This window comes from Cherax quadricarinatus, unplaced genomic scaffold (assembly GCF_038502225.1).
Source record: "Cherax quadricarinatus isolate ZL_2023a unplaced genomic scaffold, ASM3850222v1 Contig37, whole genome shotgun sequence".
NCBI classification, from domain to species: Eukaryota; Metazoa; Arthropoda; class Malacostraca; order Decapoda; family Parastacidae; genus Cherax; species Cherax quadricarinatus.
Window position 1 is genome coordinate 332,993 of NW_027195063.1, and position 20,263 is coordinate 353,255.

The 20,263-nt window shown below is 42.7% G+C and overlaps 1 protein-coding gene across 1 annotated transcript; it reads right to left on the reverse strand.

Annotated features, from left to right (window-relative positions):
- Positions 1-1,413: 1,413 nt before the first annotated feature.
- Positions 1,414-5,659, reverse strand: LOC128700974 (transcription elongation factor 1 homolog). The gene is made up of 3 exons (XM_053794492.1): positions 5,624-5,659; positions 4,142-4,285; positions 1,414-2,219 (listed from the first exon to the last, which is right to left on the reverse strand). The coding sequence occupies exons 2-3, from the start codon at positions 4,255-4,257 to the stop codon at positions 2,087-2,089; spliced, it is 249 nt and encodes an 82-aa protein (XP_053650467.1). The 5' UTR covers positions 4,258-4,285; positions 5,624-5,659; the 3' UTR covers positions 1,414-2,086.
- Positions 5,660-20,263: the final 14,604 nt, after the last annotated feature.

Below are 20,263 nucleotides of genomic sequence, written 5' to 3' on the forward strand. Positions count from 1 at the left end.
GCCACAATAAGATTCATCCAACTAGGTATATTTCTACACCATAGGAAGGTTAGCACAGGCACCACTGTGACCACAAATGCAAGTTTTTACAGACGAATCTCCAGCTAGCGTGGCCGTGACGAACTCTAGCTCAAGTCCCTTCACTGCCCTCAACATGACTCACGAAATCGTAATGACACGATTGCAAACAAACCATACCCCGGCCGGGATTGAACCCACGGTCAGAGAGTCTCAAAACTCCAGCCCGTCGCGTTAGCCACTAGACCAGCTAGCCACAATAAGATTCATCCAACTAGGTATATTTCTACACCATAGGAGGGTTAGCCAGGCACCACGATTTCGTGAGTCATGTTGACGGCAGTGAAGGGACTTGAGCTAGAGTTTGTCACGGCCACGCTAGCTGGAGATTCATCTGTAAAAACTTGCATTTGTGGTCACAGTGGTGCCTGTGCTAACCTTCCTATGGTGTAGAAATATACCTAGTTGGATGAATCTTATTGTGGCTAGCTGGTTTAGTGGCTAACGCGACGGGCTGGAGTTTTGAGACTCTCTGACCGTGGGTTCAATCCCGGCCGGGGTATGGTTTGTTTGCAATCGTGTCATTACGATTTCGTGAGTCAGTTCATTACATTATTTATTAAATTATGCTTTAGTATTAAGAACCGTACATTGCTGATACTGTACACTGTCATCTAAGTTTTCAACGAACAACGGTGCAGAGAACAATAGAAAAAATGGCAAAATAATGACTTGCAAACAATACAAGATACAAACAGCCTTCTGGAACGTAATTTTTTTTTTTTTTTGGGGGGGGGGGTCTGTATAACTTGAAAATCTAGAATATGAGCCATAGGATCACAACAATTATGCATTATTATAATCATAACCAAGCCCCAAACCCACAAGGGTCATGCAGCGCTGCTTAGCCCATTACAAGAGTACAAGTTCCTCGTAGTATTCACTTGACCCGTGTGGGTTTAGTTTTTTTTTTTAACGCGTTTCACTCCCGCACCCTTCACGGAAGGTTCCTTGATGCGGGTGAGGGGCTCTTGATCTAGGGAATTGGATCTGTACTTTAGTTTCCTGAATTAAGCCTGAATAGCTTCCACATCTCCCCACAGGCGCTGTATAATCCTACGGATTTAGCGCTTCCCCTTTGATTATAATAATAATAATAATCACTCCCGCATGACAAGAGGATAATCCAGCACCTCCCTGCATGGTTGCTGTCTACCATTACAATAATAACAGCTAAGCACTAAACCCACGAGGGTCATACACCGCTGTGCTGTCTACCAACCTGGATGCACGTTTCACTCCCACATAACAGGAGGATAGTCCAGCACCGCCCTGCATGGTTGCAATGTAACAACCCACTTCAATAATATAATTAGGACAAATTCATAGACAAACTAAATCTTTAAATATTTAATTAATTATAATGCCCAAATTGACATTAAATGAATGCACGAAAGATCGCCAAAAAAAAAAAATCTATCCTTTGAAAAAATGCATTAGAAATACTGTATAGATAATGCCACTATACATACAGTATATTCCATCAATGTACAAAAAAAAATACCAATTCTATAATACTGTATAGAAAAATTATGTATACTGTATGTATTAAATGCATTCATATACAGTAAACTACATATATAAATTTTGTATAGCTTACCAGTATTCAATAACAATAAATGTTTTCCATCTTAAAAGGGTATTGATTGTGTACGAATATTTTATATTTAACGTGCAAATCCGACAAATAAAAGAAATTTAGATACTTTATGATTTTTTTCCCATTCAAAAATACTGCCTTCAGTAGTGAGGCCAAACCAAATAAAACCAAAGTATGTATACATTTTTGTAAACTCAAAGTCGTAATGAACGACTCAATAAAGAGGGACGAGGGTGTGACCTAACACTCCGTACATAATAGGAAGAGAGTATAATTATACAACAAGCTTTATTCCTGTAGAAACAAGCCAGAGACATAAAAAATGTTATACTATCCCTGTACTCATACCGTAAAGACAGTAAACTTAACTCGTAATATAACTTTATAAGTTGCGGAAATGGAAGTAGATCAATTTGCCGTTTCACAGGCATCTATCCAATCATTATACACATCCACAGGTTCCGAGAGGTAATTGATGGTACACTGGTAGTCCTCCAGACAGACCCGACAAGAGACTCTCCCAGCATTCCTCGGTTTATCCCTGGGGTAAGAAAAACACCTTGGTTTATCCCTGGGGTAAAAAAAAAATGGTTGCAGTGCCATTGGAAAATGGTGCTGCAACCACTGGAAATGTTAAGAATTATATAATGAACAAATTACTGAAGATGGAACACACAAAGAGCACTGCAGCAGGCCTACTGGCCCAGGCTAAGCAGGTCCAACTCACATCCACTCATGTACTTGTCTAACCTATTTTTAAGCTACAAATAGGTAACTGCACTGAAACATGACAAGGACACGAACTGTACAATGTTAAAACTAGAACACGAATATTTTTTTTTTTCAACAAGTCGGCCGTCTCCCACCGAGGCAGGGTGACCCAAAAAGAAAATCCCCAAAAAGAAAATACTTTCATCATCATTCAACACTTTCACCACACTCACACATAATCACTGTTTTTGCAGAGGTGTTCAGAATACAACAGTTTAGAAGCATATACGTATAAAGATACACAACATATCTCTCCAAACTGCCAATATCCCGAACCCCTCCTTTAGAGTGCAGGCACTGTACTTCCCATTTCCAGGACTCAAGTCCGACTATATAAAAATAACCGGTTTCCCTGAATCCCTTCACTAAATATTACCCTGCTCACACTCCAACAGATCGTCAGGTCCCAAGTACCATTCGTCTCCATTCACTCCTATCGAACACGCTCATGCACGCCTGCTGGAAGTTCAAGCCCCTCGCCCACAAAACCTCTCTTACCCCTTCCTTCCAACTTTTTCGAGGACGACCCGTACCCCACCTTCCTTCTCCTACAGATTTAAATGCTCTCCATGTCATTCTACTTTGATCCATTCTCTAAATGACCAAACAACCTCAACAGCCCCTTCAAGTCATCCATGAAAGTTCCAGTGGATAAAGCAAAAAAAATTACTGTAACAAATCGGCCGTTTTCCACGGAAGTCAAGTAACACGCAGAAATAAAGGAAACACATTTGCTCAACTGCCACCTCGCCAGAAACTGCAACATCCCCACTCATCCCTCAGAGCGCAGGAACTACTTCCCACCATCAGTTGAGTTGCTTAGTATTCAAGTCCGGCTTAATATGAACATCAAATGAAAGAGTAATATAAATGGTGTACTGTCAACAACAGTGAAAAGGCACATCGTAGGAGCAGCTTTAATTGTGGCAACATTTCTCTCCTCAGAGAAACGATGTCCAAACAAAAGCTTGTCCTGCAGCCTGCGTCTTTTCTCTGCCATCAAATGAGGAGGCGAGCAAGACACGTGTCCAACAGGTATGTTTATTTCCTAAACATTTCACCTACACAGTAGAAAAGTAGACGCTAAACTGTCGCACACGTGTCTTACTCGTGCACGCCCGTCAATGTCATACACCATGAATAACTAAAATGTAATGAGCACTTGTTAATGCTCAATCATAACCCACACGGAGATAAACCGTGAGATTGATCTGTAGAATTCAACCCTCCTTCTGGGGTCATCCTCATCTGCTGAATTATTATAATCATGTGGAGCTATAAACCCGCAGGATTATAAAGCGCATGTGGAGGGGAGATGGAAGGTATTTAGGTTCAAGTCAGGAAACTGGAGCACAGATCCAATTCCCTAGATCAACTTATCTGCTAAAGAGGACCCCAGAAGGGGGTCGAAATATATGGGTTATTACTGAGCATCGTATATCATTATTATAATGGTCAATGTGGGTCATTATTGAGCATCGTATATCATTATAATGGTCTATGTGGGTCATTACTGAACATTATATATCATTATAATGGTCTATGTGGGTCATTACTGAACAATATATATCATTATAATGGTCTATGTGGGTCATTACTGAACAATATATATCATTATAATGGTCTATGTGGGTCATTACTGAACATTATATATCATTATAACTGCACATCAAACAATAGAGAAATATTTACATATTAACTTCACACGACTTCTCGTGGTTGCAGAAAGGACAGTTGAACTGTGTGTCTAGGGGTTCAATGTTCTTCCTCCTTGGGGGCGGCTTTCTCTTTGACTTACGACGACCCATATCTCTCTTTGCAGAGTACAACACACACCTGCAAAAATAAATGCGAATTTAATAATAGACAACAGCTGCAAAAATTAATAGACGACGGCTGCAAAAATTAATAGACGACGGCTGCAAAAATTAATAGACGACGGCTGCAAAAATTAATAGACGACGGCTGCAAAAATTAATAGACGACGGCTGCAAAAATTAATAGACGACGGCTGCAAAAATTAATAGACGATGGCTGCAAAAATTAATAGACGATGGCTGCAAAAATTAATAGACGATGGCTGCAAAAATTAATAGACGATGGCTGCAAAAATTAATAGACGATGGCTGCAAAAAATAGACGACGGCTTCAAAAATTAATAATAGACGACGGCTGCAAAAATTAACAACAGACAACGGCTACAAAAATTAACAATAGACGACGGCTGCAAAAATTAACAACAGACGACGGCTGCAAAAATTAACAACAGACGACGGCTGCAAAAATTAACAATAGACGACGGCTGCAAAAATTAATAATAGACGACGGCTTCAAAAATTAATAATAGACGACGGCTTCAAAAATTAATAACAGACGACGGCTGCAAAAATTAACAATAGACGACGGCTGCAAAAATTAACAATAGACGACGGCTGCAAAAATTAACAATAGACGACGGCTGCAAAAATTAACAATAGACGACGGCTGCAAAAATTAACAATAGACGACGGCTGCAAAAATTAACAATAGACGACAGCTGCAAAAATTAACAATAGACGACGGCTGCAAAAATTAACAATAGACGACGGCTGCAAAAATTAACAATAGACGACGGCTGCAAAAATTAACAATAGACGACGGCTGCAAAAATTAACAATAGACGACAGCTGCAAAAATTAACAATAGACGACAGCTGCAAAAATTAACAATAGATGACGGCTGCAAAAATTAACAATAGACAACGGCTGCAAAAATTAACAATAGACGATGGCTGCAAAAATTAATACAAATTTTATTATAGAAGACAATATTATTATTTTAATCAAAACAAAGCACTAAACCCACAAGGGTCATGCATTATAGGAGACATCTGCAAAAAGAACAATAAACTCCTAACCACAAAATTTCCCAATACAAATGCTGCAAAAAAAAGTCAAAAAATAAACATTAAAAATCAACCAATAAAAAAAAAAACATTACAAAAAAAAAAAAAACAGATTATTTTAACTAAAACAAAAACACTTAAAACGAAACAAACAAAACCTTAAATTCTTATTTATTCCTCCTAATATTTATCAAAGACACTTATTACACTTAAATAAGTGGATATAAGTGCAAAAAATGCGATAATAAGTGTTAAATAAGGAGAAAATGTGATAAAAGTGAAGGACGCACCAGAAGACAGCTTCCACCTGGTGCTGAATGTAAACAATACAATGTTATTATTTCCGTGTTATGTTGTCGATAATTATTATCAAATATATTAACAAAATGGTAAAAAAAACTCCTAATAGATATTAAATAATGTTAAATGAAGATTAGAGCTTATTTGTGCTTAATTGGGTTATGGTTTGTTAGTTTTTTATTTGGTTTTAATGTTTTATCGGTAACGTGAGCCGTAAAAAAAAGATGGCGGGGAAGAGCGCAAAGAAACTTGTGATTTGCTATTTTTTTTTTTTTAAGAGGTGATGGAGAGTCAGCCGTCGTTCTCGGTTTCGTCCTCGTCGTCCTCCACGGAACCGTGTACTTACCTCTCGCTGCGATCACTCGCTGCGATCATTCGCTGCGACCACAGCTCTTTGCGACCATTATTATTATTATTATAATCAAAGGGGAAGCGCTAAACCCGGAGGATTATACAGCGCCTGGGGGGGGGGATGTGGAAGGCATTCAGGCTTAATTCGGGGAACTGGAGCACAGATCCAATTCCCTAAATGAAGAGCCCCTCACCAACATCAAGGAACCTTCCTTGAGGGGTTTGCGACCATTGGTCGCAGCGAGAACGTTCATGGTCGCAGCGAGAACGTTCATGGTCGCAGCGAGAACGTTCATGGTCGCAGCGAGAACGTTCATGGTCGCAGCGAGAACGTTCATGGTCGCAGCGAGAACGTTCATGGTCGCAGCGAGAACGTTCATGGTCGTAAAGAGAACACTCATGGTCGCTGTGAGAGCGACTTTTGTTCTCTATAACCTCTCTGATAAGTCAGTCAGTTGTTAGGTAAGACATATGCAACAGTTAGGTATCTTTATTTCGAAACGTTTCGCCTACACAGTAGGCTTCTTCAGTCGAGTACAGAAAAGTTGATAGAAGCAGAAGATACTTGAAGACGATGTAATCAATCCATCACCCTTAAAGTTTTGAGGTGGTCAGTCCCTCAGTCTGGAGAAGAGTATTGTTCCGTTGTCTGAAACAATATGAAGTTGAAGTGACAGGATGGAGCCTTATATAGCGCCAGGAGGTGAGACGTAGGTCACTAGTAGAGGTAAGAATGTGGACGTTGAGAGGTCAGGTCCCTCTCAAATCCAGCCGTTCTCACTAGTAGAGGTTGTCGAAGTTGAGTCCGAGTCTGTACCAAGATACCCTTGTGTTGCAGTGTCTGACAGAGTGAACAATAAAATGGTATAAAATACCGACAGGTATTTTATACCATGGAACAATACTCTTCTCCAGACTGAGGGACTGACCACCTCAAAACTTCAAGGGTGATGGACTGATTACATCGTCTTCAAGTCTCTTCTGCTTCTTTCAACTTTTCTGTACTCGACTGAAGAAGCCTACTGTGTAGGCGAAACGTTTCGAAATAAAGATACCTAACTGTTGTATATGTGTCTTACCTAACAACCTGTCGGTATTTTATACCATTTTATTGTTCAATCAGTCATTACCACAGGTCTTAATGATCATTTACTGCGCCAGGAAAATCATTGAGGGAACGGATAGTATAGGCCTAGTAGCGACCTGTGAAGAGGCGGGGCCAGGAGCTATGACTAGACCCCTGCAACCACAACTAGGTGAGCACAGGACAATAAAAATGATCCCAAATAGAAACTACAGTAAAGAAATACTGTTAAATAGGCAACAAAATTGATGGACTGATGACACGTTGTACTGGACCAACACCTCACTAATTAATCTGATGGACTGAGAACTGAAATGTTGCTCGGGAATCACATAGGCATACGTAGTAACCTTAGGCTTATATCATGTAAGAAACTACAAACTATAGGCATAGGTTCTGTAGATTGGTTTAAGTCCTACCTGAGCAACAGGGAACAAATTGTCAAGGTCAGCAACTCAGAATCAGAGCTCCTTCTGATGGCAGGTGGGGTTCCCCAAGGTAGTATCTGGGTCCCTTATTGTTTCTATGTCAGGATACTGACATGACTATCAGTGTCAAGTGTGACCTTGTATGTAGATGACAGTGCTCTGTGTCACGTCAAGAGTCACAAGATATATCTAGTGTACTATCAGTGTCAAGTGTGACCTTGTATGTAGATGACAGTGCTCTGTGTCACGTCAAGAGTCACAAGATGTATCTAGTGTACTATCAGTGTCAAGTGTGACCTTGTATGTAGATGACAGTGTTGTGTCACGTCAAGAGTCACAAGATATATCTAGTGTACTATCAGTGTCAAGTGTGACCTTGTATGTAGATGACAGTGCTGTGTCACGTCAAGAGTCACAAGATATATCTAGTGTACTATCAGTGTCAAGTGTGACCTTACATGTAGATGACAGTGTTGTGTCACGTCAAGAGTCACAAGATATATCTAGTGTACTATCAGTGTCAAGTGTGACCTTGTAAGTAGATGACAGTGCTCTGTGTCACGTCAAGAGTCACAAGATGTATCTAGTGTACTATCAGTGTCAAGTGTGACCTTACATGTAGATGACAGTGCTCTGTGTCACGTCAAGAGTCACTATCAGTGTCAAGTGTGACCTTACATGTAGATGACAGTGTTGTGTCACGTCAAGAGTCACAAGATATATCTAGTGTACTATCAGTGTCAAGTGTGACCTTACATGTAGATGACAGTGCTCTGTGTCACGTCAAGAGTCACTATCAGTGTCAAGTGTGACCTTACATGTAGATGGCAGTGCTCTGTGTCACGTCAAGAGTCACAAGATATATCTAGTGTACTATCAGTGTCAAGTGTGACCTTGTATGCAGATGACAGTGTTCTGTGTCACGTCAAGAGTCACAAGATGTATCTAGTGTACTATCAGTGTCAAGTGTGACCTTACATGTAGATGACAGTGCTCTGTGTCACGTCAAGAGTCACTATCAGTGTCAAGTGTGACCTTACATGTAGATGACAGTGTTGTGTCACGTCAAGAGTCACAAGATATATCTAGTGTACTATCAGTGTCAAGTGTGACCTTACATGTAGATGACAGTGCTCTGTGTCACGTCAAGAGTCACTATCAGTGTCAAGTGTGACCTTACATGTAGATGGCAGTGCTCTGTGTCACGTCAAGAGTCACAAGATGTATCTAGTGTACTATCAGTGTCAAGTGTGACCTTACATGTAGATGGCAGTGCTCTGTGTCACGTCAAGAGTCACAAGATGTATCTAGTGTACTATCAGTGTCAAGTGTGACCTTACATGTAGATGACAGTGCTCTGTGTCACGTCAAGAGTCACAAGATATATCTAGTGTACTATCAGTGTCAAGTGTGACCTTGTATGCAGATGACAGTGTTCTGTGTCACGTCAAGAGTCACAAGATGTATCTAGTGTACTATCAGTGTCAAGTGTGACCTTGTATGTAGATGACAGTGCTCTGTGTCACGTCAAGAGTCACAAGATGTATCTAGTGTACTATCACTAGAACTAGAGTCCAGCAGCAAGTGGTTAGTAGACAGCAAATTAGCGCTACAACTCGGGAAAAAGGACGCCATGCTCTTTGGCACCAAAAATACACAGAAATGGGCACATAATTTGGTGTCCAGGGTAATGGTGACCCGTCACTGCCGTGCCCTCTGTGAAATATCTGGGAATCTTCTCTGACCCAAGTTATGTCAGGAGGACTGACAGTGTACACTGTAGTGCAGAAAGTGAATGTTAGACTAGGCCAGTAGGGTACTAGGCCAAGTACCCTACTGACCAGTAGGATACTAGGCCAGTATGGTACTATTCTAGTATAGTACTAGGCCAGTATAGTACTAGGCCAGTAGGGTACTAGGCCAGTATAGTACTAGGTCAGTATAGTACTAGACCAGTAGGGTACTAGGCCAGTAGGATACTAGGCCAGTATGGTATTATTCCAGTACAGTACTAGGCCAGTATAGTATTAGGCCAGTAGGGTACTAGGCCAGTATAGTACTAGGCCAGTATAGTACTAGACCAGTAGGGTACTAGGCCAGTAGGATACTAGGCCAGTATAGTATTATTCCAGTATAGTACTAGGCCGGTATAGTACTAGGCCAGTAGGGTACTAGGCCAGTATAAGATAAGATAAGATAAGATTTCGTTCGGATTTTTAACCCCGGGGGGTTAGCCACCCAGGATAACCCAAGAAAGTCAGTGCGTCATCGAGGACTGTCTAACTTATTTCCATTGTGGTCCTTAATCTTGTCCCCCAGGATGCCACCCACACCAGTCGACTAACACCCAGGTACCTATTTGCTGCTAGGTGAACAGGACAACAGGTGTAAGGAAACGTGTCGATATGTTTCCACCCGCCGGGAATCGAACCCAGGCCCTCCGTGTGTGAAGCGGGAGCTTTAGCCACCAGGCCACCGGGCCAATATAGTACTAGGCCAGTAGGGTACTAGGCCAGTATGGTACTAGGCCAGTATAGTACTAGGCCAGTATAGTACTAGGCCAGTAAGGTACTAGGCCTAGTACCCTACTGGCCAGTAGGATACTAGGCCAGTATGGTACTATTCTAGTATTTACTAGGCCAGTATAGTGCTAGGCCAGTAGGGTACTAGGCCAGTAGGATACTAGGCCAGTATGTTACTATTCCAGTATAGTACTAGGACAGTATAGTACTAGGCCAGTAGGGTACTAGGCCTAGTACCCTACTGGCCAGTAGGATACTAGGCCAGTATGGTACTATTCTAGTATAGTATTAGGCCAGTATAGTACTAGGCCAGTAGGGTACTAGGCCAGTATAGTACTAGGCCAGTATAGTACTAGGCCAGTAGGGTACTAGGCCAGCATGGTACTAGGCCAGTATAGTACAAGGCCAGTATAGAACTAGGCCAGTAGGGTACTAGGCCAGTATGGCACTAGGCCAGTATAGTACTAGGCCAGTATGGTACTAGGCCAGTAGGGTACAAGGCCGGTAGGGTACTAGGCCAGTATAGTACTAGGCCAGTAAGGTACTAGGCCAGTATAGTACTAGGCCAGTATGGTACTAGGCCAATATGGTACTAGGCCAGTATGGTACTAGGCCAGTATAGTACCAGGCCAGTATGGTACTAGGCCAGTATAGTACTAGGCCAGTATGGTACTAGGCCAGTATAGTACTAGGCCAGTATGGTACTAGGCCAGTATAGTACTAGGCCAGTAGGGTACTAGGCCGGTAGGGTACTAGGCCAGTATGGCACTAGGACAGTATGGTACTAGGCCAGTATAGTACTAGGCCAGTAGGGTACTAGGCCGGTAGGGTACTAGGCCAGTATGGCACTAGGCCAGTATGGTACTAGGCCAGTATGGCACTAGGCCAGTATGATACTAGGCCAGTATGGCACTAGGCCAGTATGGTACTAGGCCAGTATAGTACTAGGCCAGTAGGGTACTAGGCCGGTAGGGTACTAGGCCAGTATGGCACTAGGCCAGTATGGTACTAGGCCAGTATAGTACTAGGCCAGTAGGGTACTAGGCCGGTAGGGTACTAGGCCAGTATGGCACTAGGCCAGTATGGTACTAGGCCAGTATAGTACTAGGCCAGTAGGGTACTAGGCCGGTAGGGTACTAGGCCAGTATGGCACTAGGCCAGTATGGTACTAGGCCAGTATAGTACTAGGCCAGTATGGTACTAGGCCAGTATGGCACTAGGCCAGTATGGTACTAGGCCAGTATAGTACTAGGCCAGTAGGGTACTAGGCCGGTAGGGTACTAGGCCAGTATGGCACTAGGCCAGTATGGTACTAGGCCAGTATGGTACTAGGCCAGTATTGTACTAGGCCAGTAGGGTACTAGGCCGGTAGGGTACTAGGCCAGTATGGTACTAGGCCAGTATAGTACTAGGCCAGTAGGGTACTAGGCCGGTAGGGTACTAGGCCAGTATGGCACTAGGCCAGTATGGTACTAGGCCTGTAGGGTACTAGGCCAGTATTGTACTAGGCCAGTTGGGTACTAGGCCGGTAGGGTACTAGGCCGGTAGGGTATTAGGCCAGTATGGTACTAGGCCAGTATAGTACTAGGCCAGTAGGGTACTAGGCCGGTAGGGTACTAGGCCGGTATGGTACTAGGCCAGTATAGTACTAGGCCAGTAGGGTACTAGGCCGGTAGGGTATTAGGCCAGTATGGTACTAGGCCAGTATAGTACTAGGCCAGTAGGGTACTAGGCCGGTAGGGTATTAGGCCAGTATGGTACTAGGCCAGTATAGTACTAGGCCAGTAGGGTACTAGGCCAGTAGGGTACTAGGCCGGTAGGGTACTAGGCCAGTATGGCATTAGGCCAGTATGGTACTAGGCCAGTATGGTACTAGGCCAGTATTGTACTAGGCCAGTAGGGTACTAGGCCGGTAGGGTATTAGGCCAGTATGGTACTAGGCCAGTATAGTACTAGGCCAGTAGGGTACTAGGCCAGTAGGGTACTAGGCCGGTAGGGTACTAGGCCAGTATGGTACTAGGCCGGTAGGGTACTAGGCCAGTAGGGTACTAGGCCAGTAGGGTACTAGGCCAGTAGGGTACTAGGCCAGTATGATACTAGGCCAGTAGGGTACTAGGCCAGTAGGGTACTAGGCCAGTAGGGTACTAGGCCAGTAGGGTACTAGGCCAGTAGGGTACTAGGCCAGTAGGGTACTAGGCCAGTAGGGTACTAGGCCAGTAGGGTACTAGGCCAGTAGGGTACTAGGCCAGTAGGGTACTAGGCCAGTAGGGTACTAGGCCAGTAGGGTACTAGGCCAGTAGGGTACGAGGCTGGTATGGCACTAGGCCAGTATGGTACTAGGCCAGTATAGTACTAGGCCAGTATAGTACTAGGCCAGTAGGGTACTAGGCCAGTAGGGTACTAGGCCAGTAGGGTACTAGGCCAGTAGGGTACTAGGCCAGTAGGGTACTAGGCCAGTAGGGTACTAGGCCAGTAGGGTACTAGGCCAGTATGATACTAGGCCAGTAGGGTACTAGGCCAGTAGGGTACTAGGCCAGTAGGGTACTAGGCCGGTAGGGTACTAGGCCAGTAGGGTACTAGGCCGGTAGGGTACTAGGCCAGTAGGGTACTAGGCCGGTAGGGTACTAGGCCAGTAGGGTACTAGGCCGGTAGGGTACTAGGCCAGTATGGTACTAGGCCAGTATGGTACTAGGCCAGTATGGTACTAGGCCAGTAGGGTACTAGGCCGGTAGGGTACTAGGCCAGTAGGGTACTAGGCCGGTATGGTACTAGGCCAGTAGGGTACTAGGCCGGTAGGGTACTAGGCCAGTAGGGTACTAGGCCGGTAGGGTACTAGGCCAGTAGGGTACTAGGCCGGTAGGGTACTAGGCCAGTATGGTACTAGGCCAGTAGGGTACTAGGCCGGTAGGGTACTAGGCCAGTATGGTACTAGGCCAGTATGGTACTAGGCCAGTAGGGTACTAGGCCAGTAGGGTACTAAACCCGCCCTAGCACAAGCCAGTTCAGGAAGAGAGTTAAAAGGTACCTAATGAATGTAGCTACAGAAAGGTACCTAGTGAATGTAGCTACAGAAAGGTACCTAGTGTATGTAGCTACAGAAAGGTACCTAGTGAATATAGCTACAGAAAGGTACCTAATTAATGTGGCTACAGAAAGGTACCTGATTAATGTAACTGCGAAAAGGTACCTAATTAATGTAGCTACAGAAAGGTACCTAATTAATGTAGCTACAGTAAGGTACCTAATTAATGCAGCAAGAGAAAGGTACCTAATGAATGTATCTACAGAAAGGTACCTAGTGAATGTATCTACAGAAAGGTACCTAGTGTATGTAGCTACAGAAAGGTACCTAGTGAATGTAGCTACAGAAAGGTACCTAGTGTATGTAGCTACAGAAAGGTACCTAGTGTATGTAGCTACAGAAAGGTACCTAGTGAATGTAGCTACAGAAAGGTACCTAGTGAATGTAGCTACAGAAAGGTACCTAGTGTATGTAGCTACAGAAAGGTACCTAGTGAATATAGCTACAGAAAGGTAATTAATGTGGCTACAGAAAGGTACCTGATTAATGTAACTGCAGAAAGGCACCTAATTAATGTAGCTACAGAAAGGTACGTAATTAATGCAGTTACAGAAAGGTTCCTAATGAATGTAGCTACAGAAAGGTACCTAGTGAATGTAGCTACAGAAAGGTACCTAATTAATGCAGCAAGAGAAAGGTACCTAATGAATGTATCTACAGAAAGGTACCTAGTGAATGTAGCTACAGAAAGGTACCTAGTGTATGTAGCTACAGAAAGGTACCTAGTGTATGTAGCTACAGAAAGGTACCTAGTGAATGTAGCTACAGAAAGGTACCTAGTGAATGTAGCTACAGAAAGGTACCTAGTGTATGTAGCTACAGAAAGGTACCTAGTGAATATAGCTACAGAAAGGTAATTAATGTGGCTACAGAAAGGTACCTGATTAATGTAACTGCAGAAAGGCACCTAATTAATGTAGCTACAGAAAGGTACCTAATTAATATAGCAACAGAAAGGTACCTAATTAATGTAGCTATAGAAAGGTACCTAATTAATACAGCAAGAGAAAGGCACCTAATGAATGTAGCTACAGAAAGGTACGTAATTAATGCAGTTACAGAAAGGTTCCTAATGAATGTAGCTACAGAAAGGTACCTAATAAATGTAGCTACAGAAAGGTGCCTAGTGAATGTAGCTACAGAAACGTACCTAGTGAATGTAGCTACAGAAAAGTACCTAATGAATGTAGCTACAGAAAGGTACCTAGTGAAAGTAGCTACAGAAAGGTACCTAATGAATGTAGCTACAGAAAGGCACCTAATGAATATCTACATGAAGGTACCTAATTAATGTGGCTACAGAAAGGTACCTAATGAATGTAGCTACAGAAAGGTACCTAATGAATATCTACAGAAAGGTACCTAATTAACGTAGCTACAGAAAGGTAGCTAATGAATGTAGCTACAGAAAGGTACCTAATGAATATCTACAGAAAGGCACCTAATGAATGTAGCTACAGAAAGGTACCTAATGAATGTAGCTACTGAAAGGTACCTAATGAATGTAGCTACTGAAAGGTACCTAATGTATGTAGCTACTGAAAGGTACCTAATGTATGTAGCTACTGAAAGGTACCTAACGAATGTAGCTACAGAAAGGTACCTAATGAATGTAGCTACAGAAAGGTACCTAATGAATGTAGCTACAGAAAGGTACCTAATGAATGTAGCTACTGAAAGGTACCTAATGAATGTAGCTACAGAAAGGTACCTAATGAATGTAGCTACTGAAAGGTACCTAATGAATGTAGCTACTGAAAGGTACCTAATGAATGTAGCTACTGAAAGGTACCTAATGTATGTAGCTACTGAAAGGTACCTAACGAATGTAGCTACTGAAAGGTACCTAATGAATGTAGCTACAGAAAGGTACCTAATGAATGTAGCTACTGAAAGGTACCTAATGAATGTAGCTACTGAAAGGTCCTAATGAATGTAGCTACAGAAAGGTACCTAATGAATGTAGCTACTGAAAGGAACCTAATGAATGTAGCTACTGAAAGGTACCTAATGAATGTAGCTACAGAAAGGTACCTAATGAATGTAGCTACTGAAAGGTACCTAATGAATGTAGCTACAGAAAGGTACCTAATGAATGTAGCTACTGAAAGGTACCTAATGACTGTAGCTACTGAAAGGTACCTAATGAATGTAGCTACTGAAAGGTACCTAATGTATGTAGCTACTGAAAGGTACCTAACGAATGTAGCTACTGAAAGGTACCTAATGAATGTAGCTACAGAAAGGTACCTAATGAATGTAGCTACTGAAAGGTACCTAATGAATGTAGCTACTGAAAGGTCCTAATGAATGTAGCTACAGAAAGGTACCTAATGAATGTAGCTACTGAAAGGAACCTAATGAATGTAGCTACTGAAAGGTACCTAATGAATGTAGCTACAGAAAGGTACCTAATGAATGTAGCTACTGAAAGGTACCTAATGAATGTAGCTACAGAAAGGTACCTAATGAATGTAGCTACTGAAAGGTACCTAATGAATGTAGCTACTGAAAGGTACCTAATGAATGTAGCTACTGAAAGGTACCTAATGTATGTAGCTACTGAAAGGTACCTAACGAATGTAGCTACTGAAAGGTACCTAATGAATGTAGCTACAGAAAGGTACCTAATGAATGTAGCTACTGAAAGGTACCTAATGAATGTAGCTACTGAAAGGAACCTAATGAATGTAGCTACTGAAAGGTACCTAATGAATGTAGCTACAGAAAGGTACCTAATGAATGTAGCTACAGAAAGGTACCTAATGAATATAGCTACAGTAAGGTACCTAATGAATGTAGCTACAGTAAGGTACCTAATGAATGTAGCTACTGAAAGGAACCTAATGAATGTAGCTACTGAAAGGTACCTAATGAATGTAGCTACAGAAAGGTACCTAATGAATGTAGCTACAGAAAGGTATCTAATGAATGTAGCTACAGTAAGGTACCTAATGAATGTAGCTACAGTAAGGCACCTAATGAATGTAGCTACAGAAAGGTACCTAATGAATGTAGCTACAGAAAGGTACCTAATGAATGTAGCTACAGAAAGGTACCTAATGAATGTAGCTACAGTAAGGCACCTAATGAATGTAGCTACAGAAAGGTACCTAATGAATGTAGCTACAGTAAGGCACCTAATGAATGTAGCTACAGTAAGGCACCTAATGAACAATAAATCGATGTAAATATGTTTCTTTTTACAACTATTTACCATGTCCATATAAAAATAATAAATAAATAAATAAATAAATAAATAAATAAATAATTAAATAAATAATTAAATAAATAAATAAATAAAAAAATGTTTAGGGTCAAAACAAAAAAAAAAAAACGTTAAGTAGTCGTCCAAAATTATTATCACTTCCGGAAAATATATAACACCATATTTAAAATTATTTTAAATTATTTTTGGAATATCTGTATAGAACATTATGTTAGTATATGTGTGAATATATTAGATAATGTGAAACTTTGTTATAATGTTTTTTTTTTTCATAATTTAAAACTGTCAGTTCCAAGATGTTTTAAAATTTATAAATATTATGGTTTCCTGTGTAACATAACTTTTAAACATTATTAAAAATAAACATTGCAATTTCATGACAAAAAATATATATTTTCTGTTAATAAATCTAACTTTTTTTGCTCCGTTAATTTCCATTAACATTAAATATATCTTCATAATAATTATTTCATGAGACTTTAAATAAACATTTTAAATATTATTTTATAAAAACAATGTTATAAGTAACATTTTAATTAATTTTAATAATTTTTTGGTAATGTTTACATCAGAATTTTTCCGTCTCAAAACTTAACGAATTCTTCAGCAACACAGACGGAGAGGAAAGATGAAGTTCAATCCGGTATGTCAATATATCCTTATTTTACCTCGCCATCTTTGATTTTTATCTGATTTTAAGTGACGCAGAATGTATATTAAACATCCAACTACATTCACTGTAATTTACGTTAAGATAAATATCATAATATGGGTGATAATTGGGTTTAATAAGAGTCGCGGGAGAAACTCCCGAGTAGCGCCATAGCGCTGTATAGCCCATGTGGGTTAGCGCTTCTTTTTGATTATTATAATAATAATAAAACTTTATGTAGTGTTAAAAATATATAAATACTTTGGTGGATGTGACTTGGACCTGACTAGGTTGGTTCAGTGGCTTAGGCCGGAAGTTGACTGACCTGCCTGGCATAGGCCGGTAGGCCTAGTTTCTCCCCTAGTATCTCCTAGCATCTCTCCCCTAGTATCTCCTAGCATCTCTCCCCTAGTATCTCCTAGCATCTCTCCCCTAGTATCTCTCCCCTAGTATCTCCTAGCATCTCTCCCCTAGTATCTCCTAGCATCTCTCCCCTAGTATCTCCTAGCATCTCTCCCCTAGTATCTCCTAGCATCTCTCCCCTAGTATCTCCTAGCATCTCTCCCCTAGTATCTCCTAGCATCTCTCCCCTAGTATCTCCTAGCATCTCTCCCCTAGTATCTCCTAGCATCTCTCCCCTAGTATCTCCTAGCATCTCTCCCCTAGTATCTCCTAGCATCTCTCCCCTAGTATCTCCTAGTATCACTTCCCTAGTATCTCCTAGCATCTCTCCCCTAGTATCTCCTAGCATCCCTCCCCTAGTATCTCCTAGCATCTCTCCCCTAGTATCTCCTAGCATCTCTCCCCTAGTATCTCCTAGCATCTCTCCCCTAGTATCTCCTGGTATCACTTCCCTAGTATCTCCTAGCATCTCTCCCCTAGTATCTCCTAGTATCACTCCCGTAGTATCTCCTAGTATCACTCCACTAGTATCTCCTAGCATCCCTCCCCTAGTATCTCCTAGCATCTCTCCCCTAGTATCTCCTAGCATCTCTCCCCTAGTATCTCCTAGTATCACTTCCCTAGTATCTCCTAGCATCTCTCCCCTAGTATCTCCTAGTATCACTCCCGTAGTATCTCCTAGTATCACTCCACTAGTATCTCCTAGCATCCCTCCCCTAGTATCTCCTAGCATCTCTCCCCTAGTATCTCCTAGCATCTCTCCACTAGTATCTCCTAGCATCTCTCCCCTAGTATCTCCTAGCATCTCTCCCCTAGTATCTCCTAGCATCTCTCCCCTAGTATCTCCTAGCATCTCTCCCCTAGTATCTCCTAGCATCTCTCCCCTAGTATCTCCTAGCATCTCTCCCCTAGTATCTCCTAGCATCTCTCCCCTAGTATCTCCTAGCATCTCTCCCCTAGTATCTCCTAGCATCTCTCCCCTAGTATCTCCTAGCATCTCTCCCCTAGTATCTCCTAGCATCTCTCCCCTATCATCTCTCCCCTAGTATCTCTCCCCTAGTATCTCCTAGCATCTCTCCCCTAGTATCTCCTAGCATCTCTCCCCTAGTATCTCCTAGCATCTCTCCCCTAGTATCTCCTAGCATCTCTCCCCTAGTATCTCCTAGCATCTCTCCCCTAGTATCTCCTAGCATCTCTCCCCTAGTATCTCCTAGCATCTCTCCCCTAGTATCTCCTAGCATCTCTCCCCTAGTATCTCCTAGCATCTCTCCCCTAGTATCTCCTAGCATCTCTCCCCTAGTATCTCCTAGCATCTCTCCCCTAGTATCTCCTAGCATCTCTCCCCTAGTATCTCCTAGCATCTCCCCTAGTATCTCCTAGCATCTCTCCCCTAGTATCTCCTAGCATCTCTCCCCTAGTATCTCCTAGCATCTCTCCCCTAGTATCTCCTAGCATCTCTCCCCTAGTATCTCCCAGCATCTCTCCCCTAGTATCTCCCAGCATCTCTCCCCTAGTATCTCCCAGCATCTCTCCCCTAGTATCTCCCAGCATCTCTCCCCTAGTATCTCCCAGCATCTCTCCCCTAGTATCTCCCAGCATCTCTCCCCTAGTATCTCCCAGCATCTCTCCCCTAGTATCTCCCAGCATCTCTCCCCTAGTATCTCCCAGCATCTCTCCCCTAGTATCTCCCAGCATCTCTCCCCTAGTATCTCCCAGCATCTCTCCCCTAGTATCTCCCAGCATCTCTCCCCTAGTATCTCCCAGCATCTCTCCCCTAGTATCTCCCAGCATCTCTCCCCTAGTATCTCCTAGCATCTCTCCCCTAGTATCTCCTAGCATCTCCCAGCATCTCTCCCCTAGTATCTCCTAGCATCTCTCCCCTAGTATCTCCCAGCATCTCTCCCCTAGTATCTCCCAGCATCTCTCCCCTAGTATCTCCTAGCATCTCTCCCCTAGTATCTCCCAGCATCTCTCCCCTAGTATCTCCCAGCATCTCTCCCCTAGTATCTCCCAGCATCTCTCCCCTAGTATCTCCTAGCATCTCTCCCCTAGTATCTCCTAGCATCTCTCCCCTAGTATCTCCTAGCATCTCTCCCCTAGTATCTCCTAGTATCTCCCAGCATCTCTCCCCTAGTATCTCCTAGTATCTCCCAGCATCTCTCCCCTAGTATCTCCTAGCATCTCTCCCCTAGTATCTCCTAGCATCTCTCCCCTAGTATCTCCTAGCATCTCTCCCCTAGTATCTCCTAGCATCTCTCCCCTAGTATCTCCTAGCATCTCCCCTAGTATCTCCTAGCATCTCTCCCCTAGTATCTCCTAGCATCTCTCCCCTAGTATCTCCTAGCATCTCTCCCCTAGTATCTCCTAGCATCTCTCCCCTAGTATCTCCCAGCATCTCTCCCCTAGTATCTCCTAGCATCTCTCCCCTAGTATCTCCTAGCATCTCTCCCCTAGTATCTCCTAGCATCTCTCCCCTAGTATCTCCTAGCATCTCTCCCCTAGTATCTCCCAGCATCTCTCCCCTAGTATCTCCCAGCATCTCTCCCCTAGTATCTCCCAGCATCTCTCCCCTAGTATCTCCTAGCATCTCTCCCCTAGTATCTCCTAGCATCTCTCCCCTAGTATCTCCTAGCATCTCTCCCCTAGTATCTCCTAGCATCTCTCCCCTAGTATCTCCTAGCATCTCTCCCCTAGTATCTCCTAGCATCTCTCCCCTAGTATCCCCTCAAGGAAGGTTCCTTGATGTTGGTGAGGGGCTCTTGATTTAGGGAATTGGATCTGTGCTCCAGTTCCCCGAATTAAGCCTGAATGCCTTCCACATCCGCCCCCCCAGGCGCTGTATAATCCTCCGGGTTTAGCGCTTCCCCCTTGATTATAATA